Raw genomic sequence first — 24,325 nt, forward strand, 5'->3', positions numbered from 1 at the left:
CCTACACAGCTGAGCTATAAAGGCAGCACCGATGCCAACAAGCACAGAGTCAAGCCAGTATCTTGCTAATCTCTCAAGGTAAAGTGCACAATGAGCTATTGCCAATCAGCATAATAATTTTTAAAAAGTTACCTCCATGTAAGACCTACATACAACACATTGCTAAACTATGGAATTTGCTTCCACAAGATGCACTGATGGTCCCCAATTTAGTTTTGGCATGGGACTAGGCAAAAGATAAAGCTAATCGGTTGCTACTAGTCATGGTAACTAGTCATGGTGACCTCCAGCATCAGAGGCCACAGCCTCAGAATCCCAGTCGCTGGAGAACACGATTGGGAAAGAGTGATCTCCCCTCACCTCCTGCTTGTTTGCTTCCCAGAAGCATCAAGTTGTGCCCTGTAGGAACAGAATCCCAGACTAGCTAGGCCTTTGGTCCTATCCAGCAGAACTCATTCTCTATGCTTTCAAGAATTTCCAGGCACTAACTGCAAGTGGGCTTGCTGTCCCAAGTAGCATGTGCTGCAACTTGGCTCTATTGGTTCTGTCACTTATTTATTATATTTATTTGCAGTATTTATAACCCACCCACCCCATTTAATGTTCTCAATCCCAGACCAGGGAATAAAGTAATAAAAACAAACGGGGGAAACAATGGATGTACAAAAATTACAAAATCGTATAAACAGGACCAATGAACAACTGAAGCATTATATCATGAGCAAAACTGCAGCAACAAAAATTATTCGTTTCAATTTAACCAAATATCTAGGTAAAAACAAACACAGCCATTCTTTGAAGAAGTACAGGCATGGACTTTGGCAAGCCTTAAAAGAAAAGGAACTCCAGAGTTTGGTGGGGACAGTCTCTGTGAGTCCTTGTGGGTCCTTGAAGTACATAGTTGTCAGGGGCTCAGGAGCAGAGGCACAGGGGAGAGAGGAAATGGAGAGCGAAGGGGAAGAATCAGAGGGCAGCGTAGGGGAGTATGGCAGTGACCTGAGAGATTCCATGAGCTTCTCCAGCGAATCAGAAGATTCCCAGAAGGAGGCGCCGATGGTCAGGGCAAGGGGGGCCCCAGGGGGGACGCACCAGAAACAAGGGGCCAGCGGGGACTCCCAAAGCAGCAGCTGGAAATCAGGACCAGCTTCCCCACCAGAGTGGAGTGGGGGGGAAGAGTCCCATAAGTCAGGGGCAGCGTCTCCTCCAGCAGGGAGAGAACATGAGTCAGGGCTGACCACGCCTCTATCGGAGAGTGGGGGAACGAAGGGGAGGTCAGGCCCAGCTAGCCTCCCCGAAGGGGGAAGCAGTGACAGGAGCAGCGTAACGGTCAGGAGGAAGGTTGCCGGCTGGGCGCGCGCGCCAAGTTCAAATGTACAGGCGCGTGGGACAGCAGAAAACCCGGATGGGGAACCAGGTCCTAAAGCCTGCCGGAGGCAGGGGGAAGACTCAGGGGACTCAGCGTCAGACACACACACACACACACACACACACACACACACACACACACACACCCCTTGTCCTGATTTTTGGGGGGCTTTGGCTCATGTTTGTGCATTACCTTCACGTGTTGGGCTTAGTTCACTGTGGCTTCACTTTTTCATCCCCCCCCCTTTTTTCAGCATGGCTCTGTGGGCTGTGGTATCAGGCAGGCCTTAGGTGGCTGCCATTTTGGCCAGCCACGTGACCTTGAGCTGCCATTTACAACACAAAATACACACTGCTGTTCCCCTCTAGGCTTAGGTTCCTCCTGCAAGATTCCCCTTGGTATCTTGTTAGCCACAATAAAATATAAAGTGGTGGACCACTGACCTGGTCCACAAGGGTGTTCTAATGTTTTTAAGCTATGCTGTTTCTCTCTACCTACTCTCTACAGTGGTATCTCGGGTTACGAACTTAATTCTTTCCGGAGGTCCGTTCTTAACCTGAAACTGTTCTTAACCTGAGGTACGCTTTTGCTAATGGGGCCCCCCGCTGCCATTGTGCCGCTGGCGCGCTATTTCCATTCTCATCCTGAGGTAAAGTTCTCAACACGAGGTACTACTGGGTTAGCGGAGTTTCTAACCCGAGGTACCACTGTATTTGTAAATTGTAACAGAAACATCATAATTCTCTGGTGATATTTACCCGCAAAGGAAAGCCTGATACATGCTGCTTCTGAAATGGGTGATCAGATTCATTAGTTATCAGGGTTCAGGTACCACTAACAGCTTTACCATAAGTATAAAATTTAGCCAACATACTTTATCAGGTATTGCTACAGGGGTGAAGTGTGTTGGTTGGGAAGGGGGAACATAGGTATAAAATGAGTATTCTTGGATGCCAAGATCCAGGTTTGGGGGAAATACACTTCTGGTTGAAGGAACCCCAGCATACATTTGCACAAAATATGCAGCAAAGTAAACTATGGGAATATAAGATGTTAGATCTTATGAGTTCCTAAACTCCCCTAGCACACGTTTGGTAATGTAATAATAATAGCTTACAAACTCTCCATTGGTCAGATTTAAACCTCATTGCATGCTGAACTTTTAAGGGAAACTGAGGGAGAACACTGCTTGATTGCCTACCTCCCATTGCAAGGAGAAGAGACCTGACTAAGCCTGCCAGGGCAGCTCACTCTATGACATTAAACCCTTCATGCATTAATCAGACCGAATCATGTTAGTGATATGAGCTTGTTACCCCTCATAACGTGCTGTCTTCTTTTAAATAACTATTAAAGACAAAGGCAGATGCATGGTCCTCCCTCAGGGTTTGGCTTTACCTACTGGATCATTATATTGGGGTACCCACCTGGCAGGACAATTCAAAATTGTTTACAGATTTTCAGGTTCAATCGGACGTGGTGGGATCTCTGGGCTTTGGTGTTTTTTTCAAAGGACGCTGGTGTGCGCATCAAGCTGGTATGGTAACTATTACACACGTCTAAACATTTTAAAAGTTTTTTTCTCTCAGTAGGGGCAGTTCACCTTTAGACGGTGGACTTCAGAGATCATTACATTGGCTTTTGGACTGATAATCAAGCTGTCATCAGTGTCCTGGCAAAGCAATCGCCACGTTCCAAGAAGATGGACCGCTTCCATTCTTTAGCACCAGAGGCGCAACTGCTGCTGGACCCATTCCCTGAGCATCTTTGGAACCTTGCAAACTTGAAGTGATGGAGGGAGTATGGCCTCAGTGGCGCCTTCAACTATTAGGTCTTAGAAGACGACCTGGTCTGATCTTATATCCTATCGGGTAAAATTTGTAGGTATTGGGCATAGTCTGCCCCCCCCAACAGTCCAAGTGCTTCAATACTTTGTACACCTGCGTGACCTGGAACGTGCGGCTAAGACTTTAAGGATGCAGTCAGCCGATATTCCCTTCTTCAGTAAATCCATTTATTTTACGGACCCTCATGTTGAATTCGTAGTCCGCAGGGCGATTGAGGATTGGCACAGGTGGTAGATACCAAGTGGTGTAGGTTGTAGGCCTATCACGTTCATCACTCTTTGCCAAATACATGATAGATAGATGATAGATGATAGATAGATAATTTGTTGGTTGAAATATGTATCTTGCTTTTACTCTGACGCTTTCTCTGTTGCCCTCTTTGGCGCCCTAAGAGTGGGCGTAGTTGTTAACAAGGTTGAGCTGGGATGCTCCTCTAGGGGGCTTGGTTTGGAAGACGTAAATTTATCTAGTGCTGAGTTGCTGGGCTGCATCCATCAATAGAAAACTGACCAAAGGGGGAAAGACACCCTTATTCAGCTCGCAGCATCAGAACATAAGGTCCCTGCCCTGCAAACGACACCAGGAGATACCGTTACCTTAGGCCCCCTGGTTCTAGCACATCCCTGATATATCAGGATGGTACCCACCTCACCCGGCATCAGTTCACGCGGGTGATGCATTTGGCCATGGAAGCCCGTGGCTTCCCAGCCAGAGAATATGCTGCTCATTCCTGCTCATGGGGGCCTGCCTACAGACAGATTCAATGACATGAGTCATGTGTTGGAGGGGAGGTTGCGGCCATCACCTACAACTCCCTTTGAAGGGTATTCCGTTAAAGGAATCCAGTGGTCGTGGTTCCTGTCCGAAGCCCAGGTGGTGGCTAGGGCCATGGCACTACCCTCCAGTGATTAGGGGAAATCTTCCAGTTGATTTGCATCAACAAGTTCCCCCTACAGGTTGTTAACCCTTGTGTGACTTCCTACAGAGTGGACAGGAGTCAAGTATAGTCTGTTCAGATCCAATGCCTAAGCCAATACCACTCACATTCTGTAACCAATCAAGTTGTGGCCTTTTTTTAGCCAATTAACCTAAAATACTTGTGTCCATGTGTTTTATTCCATCACAAAGCGGGGGACAGGGCCTTGACTCGCAACTGATCTACATTTTACACACAGACATGAACATTGCGGTCTCCTGTAAGGCTTTTCCTTTTTTAAACACCCATTGGTGTTAAAGAGTCAAAGCCTTGTGGGGGAGGGAGACCATTTTTTGTCAGGATTTCATCTGGGAAAAGGTGAAACCTCCACCTTCCCCGCACCCTATATTCCTAATGTAAAACCAGCCACCAGATGGCAGCTAGTATTTTTGTCGTATAGCACCCAGAGCCATTAAGAACCAGGCAAGACCCTCTCTTCAAAGTGGCATGTTAAACTGTACTAGAATGCTGGAAATTAGCTTTTCTAAATCTATGCATAATGTGTTTTTTCCTTAAGCAGGCACAGGTCCCAAGAAAGTGCACCTGGTTTCTACAGAGGAGGAAGAGGAAGAGGAATCCTTGGATAACAGTGACACCATCTGTTGATTCTGGTTTGGAAATTGGGATTAAGAATTAGGCTGTCACATAAGAACCCACATTCTGGCAGGCTCAAGCAGCTTGGGTGGCATTTCCATAATGAAAGCATTTTAGCTTTTTGAAAATCAGGAAAAGTTCTAAATTTTGACCATGATTTTGAAGAGGGTTGTCATGGTGGGATGTTTGCTCTTCGACTTAACTGCCATAGACTGATCACATGTACAATTGATTTCAGTGAGTTTTAATTCAAGGTACATTTGCTCTGAGTTGAAGAGTTGTAGTGGTTTTTGCTAACTACCTAACCGTGAAACCAATGGAGGGAGGTGAAAATCCTCTCTCTGTGTGTATGGCTATTCTTGGAGCCTGTTTCAAAATAAAAAAGCACAGCTTCTGGCCTTTTCCTCACAAAACAAATTATCAAGCCTCATACAGATATTTAGACAAAAAGAGTTGAGAGTAGAAACAGTCTGAGAAGCACCATTCAAGTTCTTAAATGTAACTTGGATTTCTTAGCCATTACAACCCACAGAATATTTTCCCTCGTGCTACCTTGGAACCTTTTCCTTCAGAATTTTTCCTGAAGCTTTATGATCCATTGTAAAGCAAAGCAGTTATGTACAGTGGTGATTATTGACTACAAAGGACATTGTAACAGAATGGATGCTGGCACAATGAAACTGTTTTTGGCAATAGAGTAATGTGCTTCTATGAAGCAATGAATTTCTGAGTTAGGTTACACTTGGATATGTTGCATGAAGAACCATTTATTTAGGAAAGTGAATTGTGAACATTCAGCGTGTTAACATTTAGATGAGGTTTCTGTAGTAGGTAGGAAAATGGAGAATAGGTTTTAATCCTTTCCAGCAACCTGTTTAAAATGACAATGTGCAAGCCCAAACCAGGCATTGCCTTTGCTTGTAACGGCCACATAAAGCATTGTGGTTTTCCCTCCTCTCTGGCATCCATTTATACCAAGTGTTTGGTGTGATGTCATGTCTATGTTGTATTGCTAGAGACAGGTGTTCAATCTAGCATAATATTTAGTTCTGATCTTATTTTTTTAAAGAAAATGTAGCCATCAAAACCAGTTTAATACTGGTGATGTACTAAATATACCCTTTGTCAGCTGTATCATAAGGTGTAAAACTAAGATGCTGACTGATCTGTGCAGAAAATATTTTTGTTTCCAGAATATGAGAACTAATTTGAAAGGTTAAAGTACTTGATTAGAAAACTATTTCTAGTTATTTGATCATTTGATCAGCTTGTTTTGTGTGGAATTGTTTGGACCAACACAGCTGATGCATTACATCTAATTTTTCCTGATCTAATATGATAGATAATAAAAATTAAATCAAATTATAGCTCTCCCTTGAACATCAATATTCAAAATGGTTAGTTAACTAGACACGTTGTTCAACTGCTCTGTTTCTGTCCGTTATTATGTTGGCACAAAGAGCTGTAGGTATGTGTAGGAAGAATTAGAGATGGCCTTAGAATCAAAGGGTATATCTGGATCCAGGAGCTGTGAGGGGCTGGTAGAGCCACTTAATCAGAAGAACTAAAAATTATCATAAAGTACTGCTACAATAAATATAGCTTTCCCTACCTGTTCGCATAGCAGTATAACAACAAAACGTAAGGTGAAGGAATCCCAAATGACTGTCTGATGTCAGGTGCACAGGCATAATTATATATGATAGTCCCTTTGATATACTTATTATTAAATTTATATGCTGCCCTTCATCTGAAGATCACAAGGCTGTATGCTTAACAAAATAATTGTTCTGTATTGGATAAATAGTAGCTTTTAAGATGCTATAGTCTATATCCTCCAACGAGGAGCAGCATTCTGTCACTGAATTGATAGTCTCTCTGGAAGCTGCAGGTATTAGTTGCAATGGGTCTAACATGCCCACTGATGCCTGCATCCTATTTTCTAAATGCCCCTTCTTCCAGTTAAATATTCCCACTCCACATTGTCAAATGTGTAACAGTACAGTGCAACAACAGTTTACTCTATAACATGAATATGGCAGCAATTGTTGAGCTTTCAGTGTTTCACATAATTGACCCAAATGACATTATAACAGTTGGACATCTCTGTATATCATATATGCAATTAGATCGGAAGTATTTGGCTTAAAGTTGGATGTTGTGATAAACCCTTCTTAAGGCCATAATCTTATGAATAGTTATGGAAAAAGTTATTTATGCCTGCTAGAAAAGCAATAAAGAACACTCTTAAAACCAGCCTTTACATCTTTGGCGTTTTTAGAAACTATTTATTAATTAAATAGAAAATATAATAAAAATATACCAAAGGCATTTGCAACAAGTCACAAAATAGTAATGCTGGAACTTTGACTTTTCAGCGTGCACAAGGAATCTAGAGAAGGCCAGAGGAAGGTAGGGAAAGAACGTCTAGTGTTCCATTTACCAGCAGTTCATCCCATGTTTGCAGCAGTATGAAATGCTACATCTTTGGTTTTCCTGCAAATCTTTCACAAAAGTAATTTTGAAAAGCAACAAACATGTCTGTTCCAAGATCACCACCTGCTCAGTATATGAGTCCTGACTTTGACCCCTTTGAAATTATTTCCACTGTCTCAGTAATGAGACAACAGGTGAGCACAGCATGGAAAACCTAGCTTGCACATCCCAAACCAACATATTGTGGAACCCTGACCCCAAACCAATGGTAAGAGGAATGGTGGTAACCAGATCAAAGATGTAGCTTCTTGGATCCAGCCTACACAACCACAGCCCATTTTTACTTTTATTAACTTTTACTTACTTTTACTAGGTAGCTGTGTTAATCTGTAGCAGCAAAGAGGCTTTTGGCACTTTTAAAAGTCGAACATATCCTGTAATAAATCTGCTTGTATTTATTTAATTAAAATATATGTAACCCACTCTAGTCAAGGATTTCAGAGTGGGTACAACAATTAAAACAGCAAATCCAACTGCACAGGAGAAAGTAGATAAACAATAAAACACGGGTGACAGTTATTACAAATTAAACCTGAGTAAATAAACAGGTTTTAGTCTGGCACCCAAATTGAAATCTGTCTAGTGGCAACTTTGTTTTAGAGGGGAAGACATTTTGCAAGTAGGGAAACTGGTGTGGCAAAAGTTCTTTTTATGAATGTTGTGATAAATCCATTAAATCTTTAAGGTGCTACAAGTCTCCTTGCTGTCTTTCTTTGGAATTATATAAAAAATGTTGATTAAGCTTCTCTCTTTGCATGCACTCCTCAAAAGATGCAGCTGTGCAGGATACTGAGGTAGAACCATGACAGCAGCAAACCAAGCTGAGGCTCCCTGGGTGCAAAAACACACTTCCTATGGGCAGACAAGGATCTGCCCTTAAGCCTCATGCTGGACAGACTCTACACTTCTGATACACAAACCATTGTGCCGGCAAAAATCTGCTCCAGTGTTGAGATATTTCTCATCATCTGCTCATGTTTCATTGTGTCAAGGCAGAGTCATTCTTTGAGAAGCCTCAGCCTATTCCAGTGTATTACGGTACTTGTCTTGACCTCTTCAACGGCAGGAGTCAATATCATACAGATTACATCTAGATCACATGTCTTTCTCCCTCCCTCTTGTCATTTCGTTTGGGTTTCCACCCTTTATAAATCTGTGAGACATATATGAGATTTCATCTTTGCGCTTCCATGTTTGTTTGCTGGTAGATGGCACTGTAATACTGTATGTTCTGTCCTTTTAGCTTGCTGAGAAAATAATGTGGAAATTCCATACCTGAAATCAAGTCCATGGCCTACAAATCCTCAGGTCTTTTCCCCCATTCAGATATTTTCTTAAGATCCTGAAAATCCCTGAATACAATGTGTTACAAAAATGAATGCATTTTACAGGGGGAAAGAACAGAACAGTGTCTTTTTCAGGACACTTACTGTCTCACAAATGTCTCCTATCCTCAGCATTGAGACCTATAGTTGTGGACATGGTGTATCATACCTGATGAACCATTTCCAGGATCTAGCCTTTTTAATGATGGAAAAATTCAATGTTATTCAGGAACGTCTTCTGGTGGAACTACTTCCAGAAGCATCTGAAGGTGCATAGTGATGGGCTCTGAAACGCAGAAGTTGTTGAAGTCAGAAGCCTTTAGAAATGGCAATTGCACTGTTAGTACCATTTCTTTTCCTAGATCATTTCCCCTTTTGCACTTAACCACTTAGAAGCCTCAGTGTTGATTCCACAAGCCAGATTATGGGTTTTACTTTTCCTATAGCCATATTAACATGGGTTTTGAGAATATTCCAGAAAGTGAGGGCATCTCGGAGCACATTTCAAATGTTTTCCAGGACCATTACATTTGATGCCTTCCATTTCTTAAGTGTACCAGATGGTGTGTACAATGCTGAGCACATCACGGCAACTGAAAACCAATCTAAGCAACATTTTCAATATTAGCATCTTGTTATTTCTGGAAACATTAAGAGGTCTATTCAAAATCAGTATACACAGTCTTATACTATTGGTGCTATCAGGGTAGAGTAGCATTCTGTTCTACTGGAACTCTGGTTCAATTGATTTATATTTACATGTTTATTTTTAACTTTGCAAACTATGGGCTGATTTTGGATAACCACTTTAACATGATGAAATTATAAGTGGTCATTTGTTGGCATGGCAACTGGCAAAGTGAGGGCATCTCGGACCACATTTCAAATGGTTTCCAGGACATAATGAGCTGTAACTTTAGCAAAGTGTCAGAGTCCACTCAAAAGACCAGTTGCCACAATCAGAAGGATCTATTTCCTGTGTATGTCAAACTACCATCAAGTTTCACTCTTTTAAAAAAAGATGGCTAGTGGTTAGGAAGAAACAGGCACAGGAATGTCTAAAACTCTTTAAAATATAGGGAGGCTTAAAAATTGCCTACCCTGAAGGAAGGTGGGAAATTCCAATTGGAATGTTTTTGTAACTGGAAACACTAGCACCCATGTGCCTGCAAAGGGCAAGTGGCCTGTGTGCAGAAGCATGCATTGTGTATGTAATCTCTAGCCATTCAAGTGATCTGAGAAGACCACATACCCCATTTCTGGCTCTATGAGCCTCCTCTATTCCCATAATTTTCTCTTTATTGTATCTCATGCACCCCACTGTTCCTCTTTAAGAAGCTCTTTCCCTTTGAATCAGAGTTAAAGAGCCACACCCAGATTATTTCATCACAAACACCTCTTCCCCTGGGATGGAAACCAACCATATACTCACTTGAGATTTTTTGAGCCCAGCTGAATCTGAAGTGGATGAAAAGTACATAAAAGACAAGTCCACTGATAATAAACAGAACGCAATACAGATATGGCAGCTCGGGTGCAGTGATGATGGGTGCCAGGACCAGCACAATGGAAACAAACAGCACAAGGATGGGGATGATAAGAGGGACCTGCAAGACAGAGCAGAGGGGGTGGGAATGTAATTGTGTGTGTTGAGGAATCCCAGATTGGAACGACCTAGCAAGGCCAAATAATATTCTCGCTCAAGATGTATTCAGCGCTTGCTACAAAGATGTCTCAAAGTGAGTTAGAGTTTTGAAAACATACATGATACAAAATTTAAAACGCACCCAAAATATAATTGACAAAAAGTACCCATCTTGCAATCACATAAAATGACAAATCCTATCCCAACCTACTAAACAGTGAACACAAGGATTGGATATCACCATATTCTGACACTCCAGTTAAGAGCCAAATGCCTGGGGAAAGGAACATCTTTGCCAAAGTGCCTAAAAGTTGATAATGATTGTGCCAGATGCATCTCTCTCTAAAAAGAGGATTCCACAATTGGGGAACCACCACTGAAAAGGCCTGTTCTCATGTTGCTGTTTATTGAAGGGGGCACACAAAAAGGCCCTCAGATGATTAGGTATTAAGTATTGAAGTACTGATGTCATGGGCAGTGTAAGACTTTATATGTCAAGAGCAGCACTTTGAATTGGGCCAGGGAGCCAACACATCCTATGCACTTGAACCAGGATCAGACCGCCTACTCCCAGTCAATTCTGGCCCCTGAATTCTGCACTAAGTGCAGTTTCTGAACGCTCTTCAAAACGGCACTACATAGAGTGCATTGCAATAATCTAACCTAGAGGCAGCTCACATGTTAACCTAATTTCTCCCCCAACTCCAGCAGTAACAAAAGGTGCAACACAAGAGGAACTGCCAAACCATCCTGAACACTGATGAGAATATCTTCTGGTGGGGTACTTACACGGATAGGCCTTTCAAGATCTTTTCTTGTAAAGCGCATGACAATGAGTCCCAGCACAGTTAGACCATAGAATATCCAAACTGCAAAGCTAAAGTAGTTGATGAGGGTGTTGATGTCTCCGGGAATTATATAAATAATAGCTACTGCACCCTGAAAGCAGAAGAAATGCATTATGGAGAAGGCATTTTTTTAACAAAAACCCCCTGCAGATTTCAGTGTTGGGTTTAGAGGCCTTTTAATGGCCAATTCTAATTGTGGCTATGATGACTCTGTTGGAAAACTAATTCAGACATGCTTGCTTAGTCTCTCCAGTGACTTTAAATTTGCAGCCCTACTGCATGGTTGCTTCATTATAATACAAGGCCTCCATTTGCATACAGACCCTTTCGCATACAGATAGGAAAGCTGTGTGCAATCACAGAGCTTTCAAAAGAGTTTTGATTACAGCGCCAGATTGCTGAGATGTGTTTGTTTTTATTTAAAGATTTAAGATCTTTAAGATTTAAAGATTTAAGATCTTATATCAAAAGCAGGAGATGAAGTGGAGGGGGCGTTATAGAGGTGTATGCAATTGCATTTTCCTCCCTCGCAGTATTACAGCCCAGGGCTAGCCAATGAAGCTGAATGTCGAGAGACACAGACAAAAGGAAGGGCTTGTTTACACAGCACATAATTGAAGTGTGGAATTTGACCTCACGGGAGTTGTGATGCCTGCCAACTTGGACAGGTTGGATATTAGACAAATTAATGGAGGATAAAAGCATCATTGACTACTAGTCGTGACGGCTAAGCCCTGCTTCCAATAACAGAGAACAATGCTGGACTAGACAGGCCTTTGGTCTGATCCAGCAGGGGTCTTATGATGCTCTTCTGACACTTCAGAAATCATACTTACATAAAAGATGATAGCAGGTGCCGGAGTTAAGCGCTTAATGCTGATGTAAGAGAGCACCTTTAACATGTGTCCTTCACGACCGGCTACGTAAGCAAGCCTGAGAAGGTAAATCATTCTCATTAGAGAAGCCATTGTGATGGGCTGACCGAGAGCAAAGGATGACAAGACTTCTGCACTTTTCATATTTTTGGTGATGCATTCAGAGAGCATTGCAGAATCTGTGTTTACCATGTCATGCAGTAATATGGGCTATGGAGAGTGTATGAGGAACTAGTTGCAACGGTTGTGGTTTGAGAAAAAACAAGATCCTGATTAAGTCCAATGTTAAAAGCATAAAAATCTGGGAAATGGAATGAGATCAGCACAACTGCCACATGCACTGTGAATAACAGGGTGTGGGATTTCCACCATCTGACATATACAGTACATCACTACTGTGCTCCCAATAAATGTGAGTGAATGTGCAGGTGTGATGTTAAATTTAAGCTGCTTTCCCCCTCTATACCACCTTTCCTTGCACCACCTGCCAGCCACTGAGCAAAGTTTAATAGCTTGGAGATGTCAATTTGCCCCATCTCCTGAGTGCCCCCAGGTTACTTTTAATGAGAGGATGATGCAGACATGGGACGTACTCCTTTACACAATATATCACTAACACATTGAATTATTTATTCACATAATGCTAGGGCAGCTTCCACCATGAGTTACTTAAAAATGATGGGATTAATTCAGAGGAAAACGAAAAATTCAGAGGCACTGTACTTCTAATTAGCAGATGATTGGGGCAGCTGTCTGCAATATGATCTACTTTTAAGTGTCACCTGGGCATTTGCCTGTTGGCAACTGTGATGCTCTTAACTCCAGGTACATATAAGTGCAGAAGTCTTGCAATCTGGACTCAGGGCTGGGGGCACATAAATCAACTTTAACCTTGGGCACACTAGAATTCCACATCAGAAAGTATTGTTTTACCTGCCAGCAGTAAAGCAAGTCCCATTGGCTGCCCCGATGGTAGAAAAAGCCACAAAGAGAGGGACTATCCAGGAAGCAGGATAAAGAACCCTGTCTCCAAATGTCTGTGATGGAAGGAATTGAAATAATGCACATCTTTAAAACCTAGAGGTCAACCAACTGGACACATGAAGATACAGCAGTAATGGAAAAGATACTTAATAAAAAGCTTGCACAACTTTTTAGAGAAGCAAGTTTTCCCTTGTGTAACTTAAACCACTTCCGATCTTGTTCTGCCGTTTGTATCAAAACATCCTCTTGTGAATTGTACAGAGGTGAAAAACAACACATTTTCCCACTTGGACTCACCACAGCGACAGCTGGAGACTGCAGAAGTTCTGTTGACGTCATAACCGTGAAATAGGATATATTGATCAGAACGTAACAAACTGTGACCAGAGGGATTCCAATAACAATAGAGAGTGGTAGATTTCTAAGTAATATAAAGAGATATGCAATCTGTTACACATCCAAGCTTTTACACAATTAAATAAATATTTGTTGATTTACCATATAGGTTTCTGCATAAGTTTGCATCTGAAAGGGGGAAATTATCAATTTTTAAATAAGCACTGTCTCTTATTTGAGTAACAATAACAAATCTTCTAAGACAACATCTGCCACCCTATGGTCCTGATTAACACCCCCACCCCAACTTCCAGCAATGATATTTGCATTGATATATTGATCAGAACGTAACAAACTGTGACCAGAGGGATTCCAATACCAATACAGAGTGGTAGATTTCTAGATAAAGTAAAGAGATATGCTATCAGTTAAAGAATGATATTTGCATTGAGAACTTAAGAACACAAGATGGGTGGACACGCAAGCAGAACCAGAGGAGGAGCTTCCCAATGCAAATAGCAGCTTGGGTGGGAGGGTCAGCAGGACAAAGCAGTGGGGGAGGGTTAAGGGGGGGAAGCATCAGCCCCTGCCCTGCCCCACCCCCATGGATGCTGTTCATTAACATTATAAAATACATATATATTAATTGCATCTGTTCATTTGAACATTACATCTAGTTTGGCTCTAAACAGCTGTGTATTTAGACTTTAAAATTTCGCTCTGTTGTCGTCGGATGCAGGGCCAGCTCTACCACTAGGTAGAGTGAGGCAACTGCCTTGGGTGGCAGATGCTGGTGGCCAGAGGCAGTTCCTCCTGTGCTCCCAGGCATTTCCCTCCTGGTGGAGGATAGAGCTGGGTGTGCCACACAGCCTCTCCCATCTTCTGAAGGTTCTGAAGGGCATTGTCAGACTAAAACAGCCAATCTAGTCAGCTTCCGCAGGTGGCAACCATCTTGTCCTTTGCCTCAGGAAACAAAATGACTTGGAACAGATATACCGTACTTTTCTGTGTATAAGACTAGAGTTTTTTTACTTTAAAATAAGGTTACAAATCTAGGGGCACCTTACACATGGATAGTGCATATGCCCATTTTCTAAATTTGGGGTCCCCCAAAATAGGGGGCATCTTATACATGGGGGCATCTTATACACGGAAAAATACAGTATTTCCTCCTGATTGTATAGATGCAGTTCACTAACATGGGCCTGGTTTCAGAAAGCAGCTTATTGGATTTTGTTGTTGCTTTGTGAAACTTTTTGCACACTGCCTTAGGAGGGCTGTACCCTGAATGGCAGGTTAGAAATCCTTGTTTCAATGGGACTGTGAGGGAGGAGGAAAAAGAAATGGGGTTCTGTCAGCTGATGCAGCATTTTTCTTACCTATAAGGATCTTTAAGTTCCTCTGTGATATAATTGAGTTGATTCCTGGAAGGGATGGGAGAGAAGTACCAAAATGTTACTTTGCATCCTGCACATTTTTGAGAGAAAACCCTCTTGAACCCAGTGGAATTTAATTTCCAAATAAAAGAGTTATGGGATGTATGTCTTGGTGGCAATACATATTTTTACTGAAATTATAATTCCCTTTCAACTACCAACAACAGCAACATGAGACATTTCACAGAGCCAAGTAGAAAATGTCCGATTTTGATTTGTGTTCTGCATTTGCACAGAAGCAAGTGCCCAATATGGCTTTCAACAGTAATAGCAAGTACCAATAAACAATCAGGAATATATGCACCTGTTCTGTGCAAAAATAATCCTTTGCACATTAAAATTACATTAGATCAGCCTTTGGCAGCCTGATGCCCTGCATATGGCTATCCTGGACAAAAGGAAAAGCTTCTCAGTTACGTTTCTCTGTGACATGCTGTTTTCTATGTGTAGGGGTCTATTTTGAGGATTGAGTATGAAGGAGCTGCCATCTGAAATACTACAGCCAGGACACAGCCTTACCACTTCAGGAAAAAAATATGCCCTTAACAAATATGAGTCCTTCCTCCTTTTGTAATACCTGGCATTCATTCACCTCCCATATGAGAAGCAACCATCAATTAAGACAACACACACCCACACCCCGACCTATGGAAACATCTGGAGAGACCTACTGGATTAGAGATTTTATTGTGCATATGAACTGGCTCTAAGTAGTGGTTCTAACCTTACAATGCTTAAGGTTCTAATGACCTTAGACTAGCTGATATTGTTGGTGCCTTCCAAAGCCACCTCAGCTATTGGCCATCACTGCATCATGTGGTAGCAAGTTCCGCAAGTTAATGGTCTGCTTAGCTCTCCCCCACAAAAGTGGGTGGGCTCTGTCTCCTTTCATGCCTACCAGGAAGTCACCATAAGTTTAGAGTAAGTATTCCCCACTCTACACTATTTCCAGGTGTGATTCTTCAGCAAGACTTCAGGTGCCAGAGTTTTCATGCAATATCTTTCTTAAAGTGCAGTAAAGACACATCAAAATAAGGCATGAACTCCCATTTTCTAACTGCTAATGACAGTCATAAAATTATATTACCATCCATCATAGGCCCAGAGTCCATTATAAAATGCAAGACTAATGGTGCCCACAGAAAGCGGGGGCCCATCAAACGAATTGTTGAAGTTCTTTGTATTTCCTGGGGGAGGGAAAGTGAAACATGTCATTTCTTGCAGCTGAGGAACTTGGCTCAGAGTCCGTGAAAACTCCCACCCACCCTGATAAATCTGTTTGCCTAAGATGCCGCTGGACCCTTTGTGGTTTTGGTATCATATCTTCCAGATTCATTCCTCAGAGGAAAATAAGAGGGACATTGATCGCTCACCACCCAACTGACCCTCCTCGACCCCTTCCCCATTTTTGTGGTCCCCTCACCGCTGAGCATTTCCTATCAGAAGAAGGGCAAGGGCCACCACCACTTCACCAGGGGCAATATGTTAAAATATATTGAAATGGAATGTTTCAATATATATTTCAAATGTTTCAAAATATATTGAAACGGAATGTGACTTTTTAGAAACTTGAGACTTATCTTTAACGTATGTCATAAACAGCTTTTAATTTATTTACAAGGAAGGTAATATTAAAAATATAAACAAACAGGTTCCCACCCACTCCCGAAAAAGAAAGCAAAAGCAAAACAAAGAAGTTGTATCAATCCCAGTCAACTGCTGCAGATACATTATAGATAGATAGATGATAGATAGAGAGAGAGAGAGAGAGAGAGAGAGAGAGAGAGAGAGAGAGAGAGAGATGATAGATGATAGATGATAGATGATAGATAGATAGATAGATAGATAGATAGATAGATAGATAGATAGATAGATATAGATGATAGATAGATAGATAGATAGATAGATAGATAGATAGATAGATAGATGCTGCAACTAAGACTTCAACATAACATACCTTGGGCTAGAAGAACAATCCCACTTACAATGATAATTATGACAATCACCATTTTAGCCGCAGCGAAAAAGTTCTGTACGTAGCTCGCCCACTTCACACTCAGGGCATTCACCAGAGTAATTGTAACTAAGAGAAAGGAAAGGGTGGAAGGTTCACAAGAAATGTCACCTGAACGAATAAGCCTCTGTACCCCTGGAATCTGTCCTTTGACTTCCCAGTTCATTTTCCTGCCACTCAGAGTAGCCAATAATGGGCTAGTTGAACAAATAATCTGACCAGCTGCGTGGTAGAAGAGTTTGGATTTGATATCCCGCTTTATCACTACCCTAAGGAGTCTCAAAGTGGCTAACATTCTCCTTTCCCTTCCTCCCCCACAACAAACACTCTGTGAGGTGAGTGGGGCTGAGAGACTTCAGAGAAGTGTGACTAGCCCAAGGTCACCCAGCAGCTGCATGTGGAGGAGCGGAGACGCGAACCTGGTTGACCAGATTACGAGACTACCACTCTTAACCACTACACCACACTGGTAGCTTCATATGTTCCTCTGCATTCAAAGTGTTCAAACCATTTCACTCATCATCATGTGCACTCTTTACAGGTAAGGTAAAGGTAAAGGACCCCTGGACTGTTAAGTCGAGTCTAAGGCAACTATGGGGTGCAGCACTCATCTCGCTTTCAGGCTGAGGGAGCCAGTGTTTGTCCACGGACAGCTTTTTCAGGTCATGTGGCCAGCATAACTAAACCGCTTCTGGTGCAACTGGACACCGTGACGCAAACCAGAGCACACAGAAATGCCATTTACCTTCCCACCACAGCGGTACCTATATATCTACTTGCACTGGTGTGCTGGTATGCTTTCAAACTGCTAAGTTGGCAGGAGCCATATAGAAGATGGGTTAGTGGTACTACGTATTCCCAAGTTCCCAAAAGGGAGAGGGGAGTTTGACCAAGGCTTCACATGGGGTCATGGCAGAGGTGAAAATTGACCTGTGATACCTAGCAGCGCCTCGCTTCTGTTGCGCAGCAGCTGCCTCCAGCTTAACCCAAATTAACCCACAAATTTGCATGGTGTAAAGGGAAGCCTATTCTTTGCTGTTATCTCTGTATGCATTTGGTCTTAAGTTGCAAACTCACCCTTCCAGCTACCTTTGTCTTTCTGATCAAAAGCCAAATACTCACCGAGGGCTGCTGTTGCCAGACACTTGATGACAACTGTGGGGGGGTCACAACCTGGATAAAATGGAGCCGCTGTGTACTCAGCAAAGCTGAGGCAAATGATGGCAAAGGAACTGGGCTTGATGACGATAAGACTTGCCCAGGAAAACAAATACGCAGGGATTGGGCCAAAGGCTTCCATGAGGTATGGATATTCTCCTCCTGATTTTGTTATCATTGTGCCAAGTTCGGCAAAACACAGAGCCCCTGAAGAAAGAAGTGGGAGTTTTCAAAATAACCTTCCGCTTCCACCACCACTGCCACAATCACCCATCTCCATTTCAATATGGCTTCTGGAGGGCTCTATATGCACCTGGTCCTTCTAGCCTGTTTCAAGTCACCAGGGATTTTGTTCCTATTAAGTGCATAATTTTGTTATGGTATATGGAACTAGTCAACATTTCTCTCACCTAATGAGTGCCTCTCTTGTGAGAAGCTCATCTGGTCCCAACCAACTATAATTTTGAGTTGCTGGAGAAATGCTTTTCCCCCTCTCCCCCACAAGCACGATTGATTATTTTCATTTATGAACACTGCACTTGTTCTCTCATGGTGTTTATTAGACACTGTCCATGACATCATCAGCGGGTGCCTTGGGACTCAGGGGGCTTCGATAAAAGAAAAGCCAATGACAAAAAAGTTATTTTTAGAGACAGTTATCACATATTTATTACATTTATATTTATCTCTCATTCATCCTTTCCATTTTCTTCAATACATGCAAAAACCCTGTGAGGTAAATCAGGCTAAGGGATGGTGACTAGTCCAGAGAGCTTCATGGACGAGTGGAGATTTGAACCCTGAACACCCCCAATTCTAGTCTAACCTTGACAACATGCTAGGATATGGTTGCCGTATACTAAACATAGATCACTTGGTTCTTCATCCCATGGTGATTTGCAAGAGAGGCCAGATGAACAAAAGGAGCTTCAAAATACAGGGTACCTTGGTTCTCGAACTTAATCCGTACCGGGAGTCCATTCGACTCCCAAAACCATTCGAAGACCCAGGCGTGGCTTCCAGTTGGCTGCAGGAGCTTCCTGCACTCAAACAGAAGCCATGTCGGATGCTCAGCTACCAAAAAAGTCCGCAAACCGGAACACTTGCTTCCGGGTTTGTGGCGTTCAGGAGCCGATTGGTTCAACAACTAAGCTGTTCAAGAACCAAGGTACCACTGTAATGTAACGTATTAGCTTTGGCTAGTATTTCCCCCAAACAAATTGTTCACCTATATCTTATATGCTAGTTTCAAACGCAAAACTAGCAAATGCAAATCCATCGTTAAAGGGCTAAACAAAATAACACATAACAAGGAGTTTGTAATTATCTGGGGCGGGGGGGAGACAGAATAAGCTGGAAAGAGCAGCAGTGATTTACCTAACGTAGCAAGCACTCCACAGGCTGCCCAGATGACTAAGCAGGGCCCAACTGCTCCAACGTTAGCCAGAACAGACTTTGGAGAAACAAAGATTCCCGAACCAATCACTGTCCCAACAATGACACAGATTCCACTGAGCAGGCCCACCTGGGAAAAGAAATTGAGGTTAGGTGAATTCAACCGGAGTGGTTCTTTCAGTCTTCTATAGGCAGTATAATGAGGGTGGAGATGGATGGGGGACAGGAACATTGAAGCAGATGTTAACCCAAGAATATGTCAGGAAGGGTCCACTCTTATTGCAGAAACACTGATTTAATACAACAGTTACTGCCATGTATCTTAAAGGTAAGGTAAAGGGACCCCTGACAATTAATTCCAGTCACAAACGACTCTGGGGTTGCGGTGCTCATCTCGCTTTACAGGCTGAGGGAGTTGGCGTTTGTCTGCAGACAGTTTTTCTAGGTCATGTGGGCAGTATGACTAAGCCGCTTCTGGCACAATGGAACACCAAAACCAGAGCAGTGCATGGAAACACCGTTTACCTTCCCGCCAGAGCGGTACCTATTAATTTACTTGCACTTTTTTGAGTGCTTTCAAACTGCTAGGCTGGCAGGACCTGGGACCGAGCACTGAAAGCTCACTCCGCCGCGGGGATTCGAACTGCTGACCTTTTGATCGGCAAGCCCAAGGTTTAGACCACAGCACCATCCACATCCCACTATGTATCTTAGGGAGACCTTATTTTCCCAACAAACACATCTGTAGGATCTACAGTTTATTAATTGTACTTCTTAGCCACTTTTTAAATTAAAAGTGAAGTCAAAGCAACTTGGAATGTAACACAAAAATTAAAATCAACAGAAAACTAAAATGAAATAAAGACTAAAAACTTTCAGAAGCCTGAGGTCAGAGTTAAGGTCTGTTCTGGGAATGACCTTGGTAAGCCTCTCTAGGAGCCTTTTTCAGCTTGGAAGTGGGGTGAAAATGTTTAAAAAGAATATATATGCTACTTGTTGCCTTGGCAAGGGTAACAAGAATGTGGAGGAATAAGCGCTCAGTATTGACCATGACCATTTCTTCATATTCGGTGCGAAGGAAATAGTCTTGCTGTGATAGGAATTTTGAGGTCTTAGATATATGGTAATGTTCATAACCACACGTACATAGATCAGCACAGGAAGACCGACCTGAAGCCATTTTGATTCCTAAACTGAGCAAATGTTTTCTCTGCAAGGTCAAAGTGGAAAAGCCTCCCCATTGTCTTTTCCTTCATAAATCATGTATTAAGGGTATGTCTGTGTTTGAATAGGGTGAGCCTGTGACATGGCCCAGGAACTAAGTATTTATCACTACAAAAGAATGGCCAGGCTCCCCAGGAAATCCAATCTAGTAACCTGCCAGACAGAAGATAAACAACAACAGGAGAAAAACAATATTCAAATTTCTGTTTTAGACTGCCTTTTCTGTGATGTAGGTGTGATGTATCTGAGGGGTGGCCTTAGGTTACACCCCTTCTTGATGTATGTATGATGTTTCTGGGGGTGGTCTTTATCTACAGGGTGGGAATTTCAAAAGTCTTTATAAGGCCTTGCATGCAATTTTTCTGGGTCCCTCCTCTCTTCTGTGGGTGAGGGGAGCACCCTGTTGCAACAGATCAATAAAGATCAAGCATACTAGCTGCTTTGCTTCTCAATATTCCCTGGTTGGCCTCTGTTATTCTCTCCTACCAATAGGGAACCTATGTAAGGACTCTATACGGGCTCTTGGATACCCCATAAGGGAAAAAGGCAATTTTTGTTTACAACATTGCCAAGGGAAAAAGTAATGAGTGTGAGGGGAACGCAAACAGGGTCTGCTGTGCTGAGACTTTCAGCCCCATTAACAGGTGAGGTGACACCAGGAACAACTTGTGGTACAATGCAAACATTAACCTGACATTCTGGGAAAAGAGGCTTTCCTTTTGTACTTCACTGAGCTTCGTGATTATCTCCACATTTAGCAAACAACACTCTACTAATTAACTCAGGTGTTAACATCACAGAGCATTTTACTTCCCCACTTGGGGCATTAAAGCTGGACCTAACTAGACTATTCCCTTTTTTACAACAGGACATGTACCAAGTGCAATTGCACCTCCTCTTGAGAGCGAGGATGTGTTTAAGGACGGAATTCTAAGTGTGGATGGGCAAATCTGTCAAATTTAGTTTCTTCCCCAGTTTCACATTTTCCCAGTATTAAATTCAGTTCTCCTTTACTGCAGCAGCAAAAACAACGTGCAAGGCAGCCACTGCGAGTTACCAGTCTTTGCAGCCACAGCAAGCACCATCGTTCTCCAGAGGTTGGATTTCAACCCCAGAAGCACACTGGCATTGTCTCTTGAGACAGACGGATGCCAACCATGCCCAGTTTCCCCCTGGTTTACACAATTTTGCAAACATTTGGTATGAGAACCAAAATGCAAAATTCAGAGAAGTGTGAATTTTGAAGGATAACTGGTTCTATTCAGGTCCTGGTTTGGGAACTGCAAATTAGGTAGGTCTGCATTCAAATGAAAGCTGGCCAAATTTCTACCTCAGAGAGCCAGTGTGGTGTAGTGGTTAAGAGCGGTAGTCTCGTAATCTGGGGAACCGGGTTCGCGTCTCCGCTCCTCCACATGCAGCTGCTGGGTGACCTTGGGCCAGTCACACTTCTTTGAAGTCTCTCAGCCCCACTCACCTCACAGAGTGTTTGTTGTGGGGGAGGAAGGGAAAAGGAGAATGTTAGCCGCTTTGAGACTCCTTAAAGGGAGTGAAAGGCGGGATATCAAATCCAAACTCTTCTTCTTCTTCTTCTTCTTCTCATCCCTAATTCTAAGCCTATTTACAGCTAATTCCCATGTTTTGCATGGTGCACATTTTGCCGCAAACAAAATCCAACAAAGGGTTAAAAGTAAAGGTAAAGGGGACCCCCGACCATTTGGTCCAGTCGTGACCGACTCTGGGGTTGCGGCGCTCTTCTCGCTTTATTGGCTGAGGGAGCCGGCATACAGCTTCCAGGTCATGTGGCCAGCATGACTAAGCCACTTCTGGCAAACCATAATTTAAGCATACTTAAAGCACATTGCTTTCATTGCTTTCAAAAATGCTGACTGTATTGTAGTGTCTCAAAGTGAACGCCCTAAGCCAGGAATGGGGAATCAGATGTTCCTGGACTTCATTTCCCATCAGGCCCAACCAGCATAGCTGGAAATTGGGGACCAATAGCCTCTGAAGGGTCACAAGCTCCCCATTCCTGCCATAAACTATGCAAACCTATAAGCATCCAGGGGAAGGTATTAGGCATAGGAGAGACACAATTTGGTTGAGGCCACCTGGCGCTGTTCACTACCTCTTTGCATATGTGAATCTCCTCTTAAGACTATTAATTCCAGAATCTAAAATTCCCAAACTATGCTATTGTGAGAGCACCATTTTAGGAAAGGACTGGTTAAGGCCTCTCTACTTGTGCACACACAGTAAACATTAAAAGCATCCCTCCCTCCAAGAATCTTGGGAGTGGTACTTTAGCCCCTTACAGAGCTACAATCCCCAACACCCTAAACTATCTACGGTTCCCAGAAATGTGTTTTATATGTATAGTGTCTACACAGCCTCTGTCTGTGCAAAAGGGCCCAACAATTGCCACGTCAGACCTTCATTAAGTTTTAGGCAAGACATCTAGATGCATCAGGACTTTGGTGCAGTGCTAGTGGGTCAGAGTTAATCAGAGCAGTGATTTTTGAGTTGCTGCTGTGAGGGCCTCCTTTTTCTGTAATTTTAGTGGCTTTTAATTTCTATTGCTTTAACTATATCTTTGAAAACCACTCTGGGATTGTATATGATGAAGCGTGGTTTAAGAATCGCAGTAAGTAAGTAAGCAAACAAACAAACAATAAAATGATTTTTACAGCAGAATGGAAACTATATTTGAGATCTGGGAGGCTAAGAGCTTCTAGGACTGCTTCCAATGTAATATATTACAAGTCTTGCCTCTTTCTGTAGTTTCATAGATTTGCTTTTCTTGATGGGCGTTTCATCAGGTTCTTGATTTGAACTTCGTTTTCTGATGCCTTCTTCATCCATTTTGCTTACTTGATGCTGATGTGCCTATTAGTGAATCCTGCAAAAAGCACAAAGTTAACTATGAACATATTATTTAAAAGTCTGTTTATCTTTTGACTTCAAAAAAGCAACGGGGGACCCATAGCGCTCTTACACAGTTAATTCAAAGTAATGGTGGGATGTGCTACCTCACTCCGAGTTGGCTTTGTAATGTTATAGCATAATCCAATCTAAGCGTGGGACACTGTGATATCACCTCACTGGTCCCATGATCCCTGATTTTCTAGATCACATAGCCAGCAAGAAGAACCCTGTTTTTAATGCCTGCCAAGAGGGCAAGGCAGTGTACCTTTCACTTCCACACTTACCTGTTGTCATAAGAGAGTCAGGGTCAGAGAGGGGAATAAAGGTAAAATGATCCTAATGATACCATCCCACCCAAAGTCCCACAATAATAATAAACTGTGCCTTAAAGAACGCATTGTTGGGAAGATGCCATCTTACTGTGTCTCTTCACGTATCATTGAATGTAATATAATGTGTGCCTTTTAATGCATCATCTTAACGTAACGTGCCTGTTGCCATGTACCTCTTTCTCCATGAAGCTATCCTTTTAAAAAGTATTGAATGTATCCAAAATGTAGTTTGCTGTACTTTTCTGAATGTATCCAAAATGTAGTTTTAAAATAATGTAACAATCTAAATATTTCAAAATGTATATACTTGACTCAATATTGTATCCAAAAGGCTACCAAAACTCAATCCACCACACTGCCTCCTACTGGGTCTGCAAACCATACCATGAATACACACAGATATGAGCTTGAAATAAAGCAATCCTATTTTCCAAAAAGTATGCAAACATCAGGCTATCACCCGAATTGATAGCAATGCAGAATAGGATTTCACATTAACATTTAAGTCATTTCCTGAACATCTTCTCAAACATCCAGCCTCACACCTGCATA

At 42.5% G+C, this 24,325-nt stretch overlaps 1 protein-coding gene and 1 long non-coding RNA gene across 4 annotated transcripts; one reads left to right on the plus strand and one right to left on the minus strand.

Annotated features, from left to right (window-relative positions):
- Positions 1-1,519: 1,519 nt before the first annotated feature.
- LOC308592478 lies at positions 1,520-7,039 on the plus strand. The gene is made up of 2 exons (XR_014010522.1): positions 1,520-3,237; positions 4,710-7,039. It is a non-coding gene; the product is annotated as an uncharacterized lncRNA (long non-coding RNA).
- On the minus strand, positions 5,164-23,385 carry LOC308592477 (b(0,+)-type amino acid transporter 1-like). 3 transcript variants are annotated; one of them, XM_081203980.1, is made up of 12 exons: positions 23,286-23,385; positions 19,278-19,425; positions 17,865-18,107; positions 16,686-16,811; positions 15,816-15,915; positions 14,672-14,716; positions 13,254-13,377; positions 12,906-13,009; positions 11,934-12,030; positions 11,039-11,188; positions 10,037-10,211; positions 5,164-8,890 (listed from the first exon to the last, which is right to left on the minus strand). In XM_081203980.1, the coding sequence occupies exons 1-12, from the start codon at positions 23,376-23,378 to the stop codon at positions 8,826-8,828; spliced, it is 1,470 nt and encodes a 489-aa protein (XP_081060106.1). In that variant the 5' UTR covers positions 23,379-23,385; the 3' UTR covers positions 5,164-8,825. The 3 variants fall into 3 exon arrangements, with proteins under 3 accessions (XP_081060106.1, XP_081060107.1, XP_081060105.1); XM_081203981.1 differs by lacking the exon at positions 17,865-18,107; XM_081203979.1 differs by lacking the exon at positions 23,286-23,385 and having other exon boundaries at positions 19,278-19,542.
- Between the last annotated feature and the right edge of the window lie 940 nt (positions 23,386-24,325).

This window comes from Podarcis bocagei (assembly GCF_964188305.1).
Source record: "Podarcis bocagei genome assembly, chromosome: 7".
In the NCBI taxonomy this organism is placed as follows: domain Eukaryota; kingdom Metazoa; phylum Chordata; class Lepidosauria; order Squamata; family Lacertidae; genus Podarcis; species Podarcis bocagei.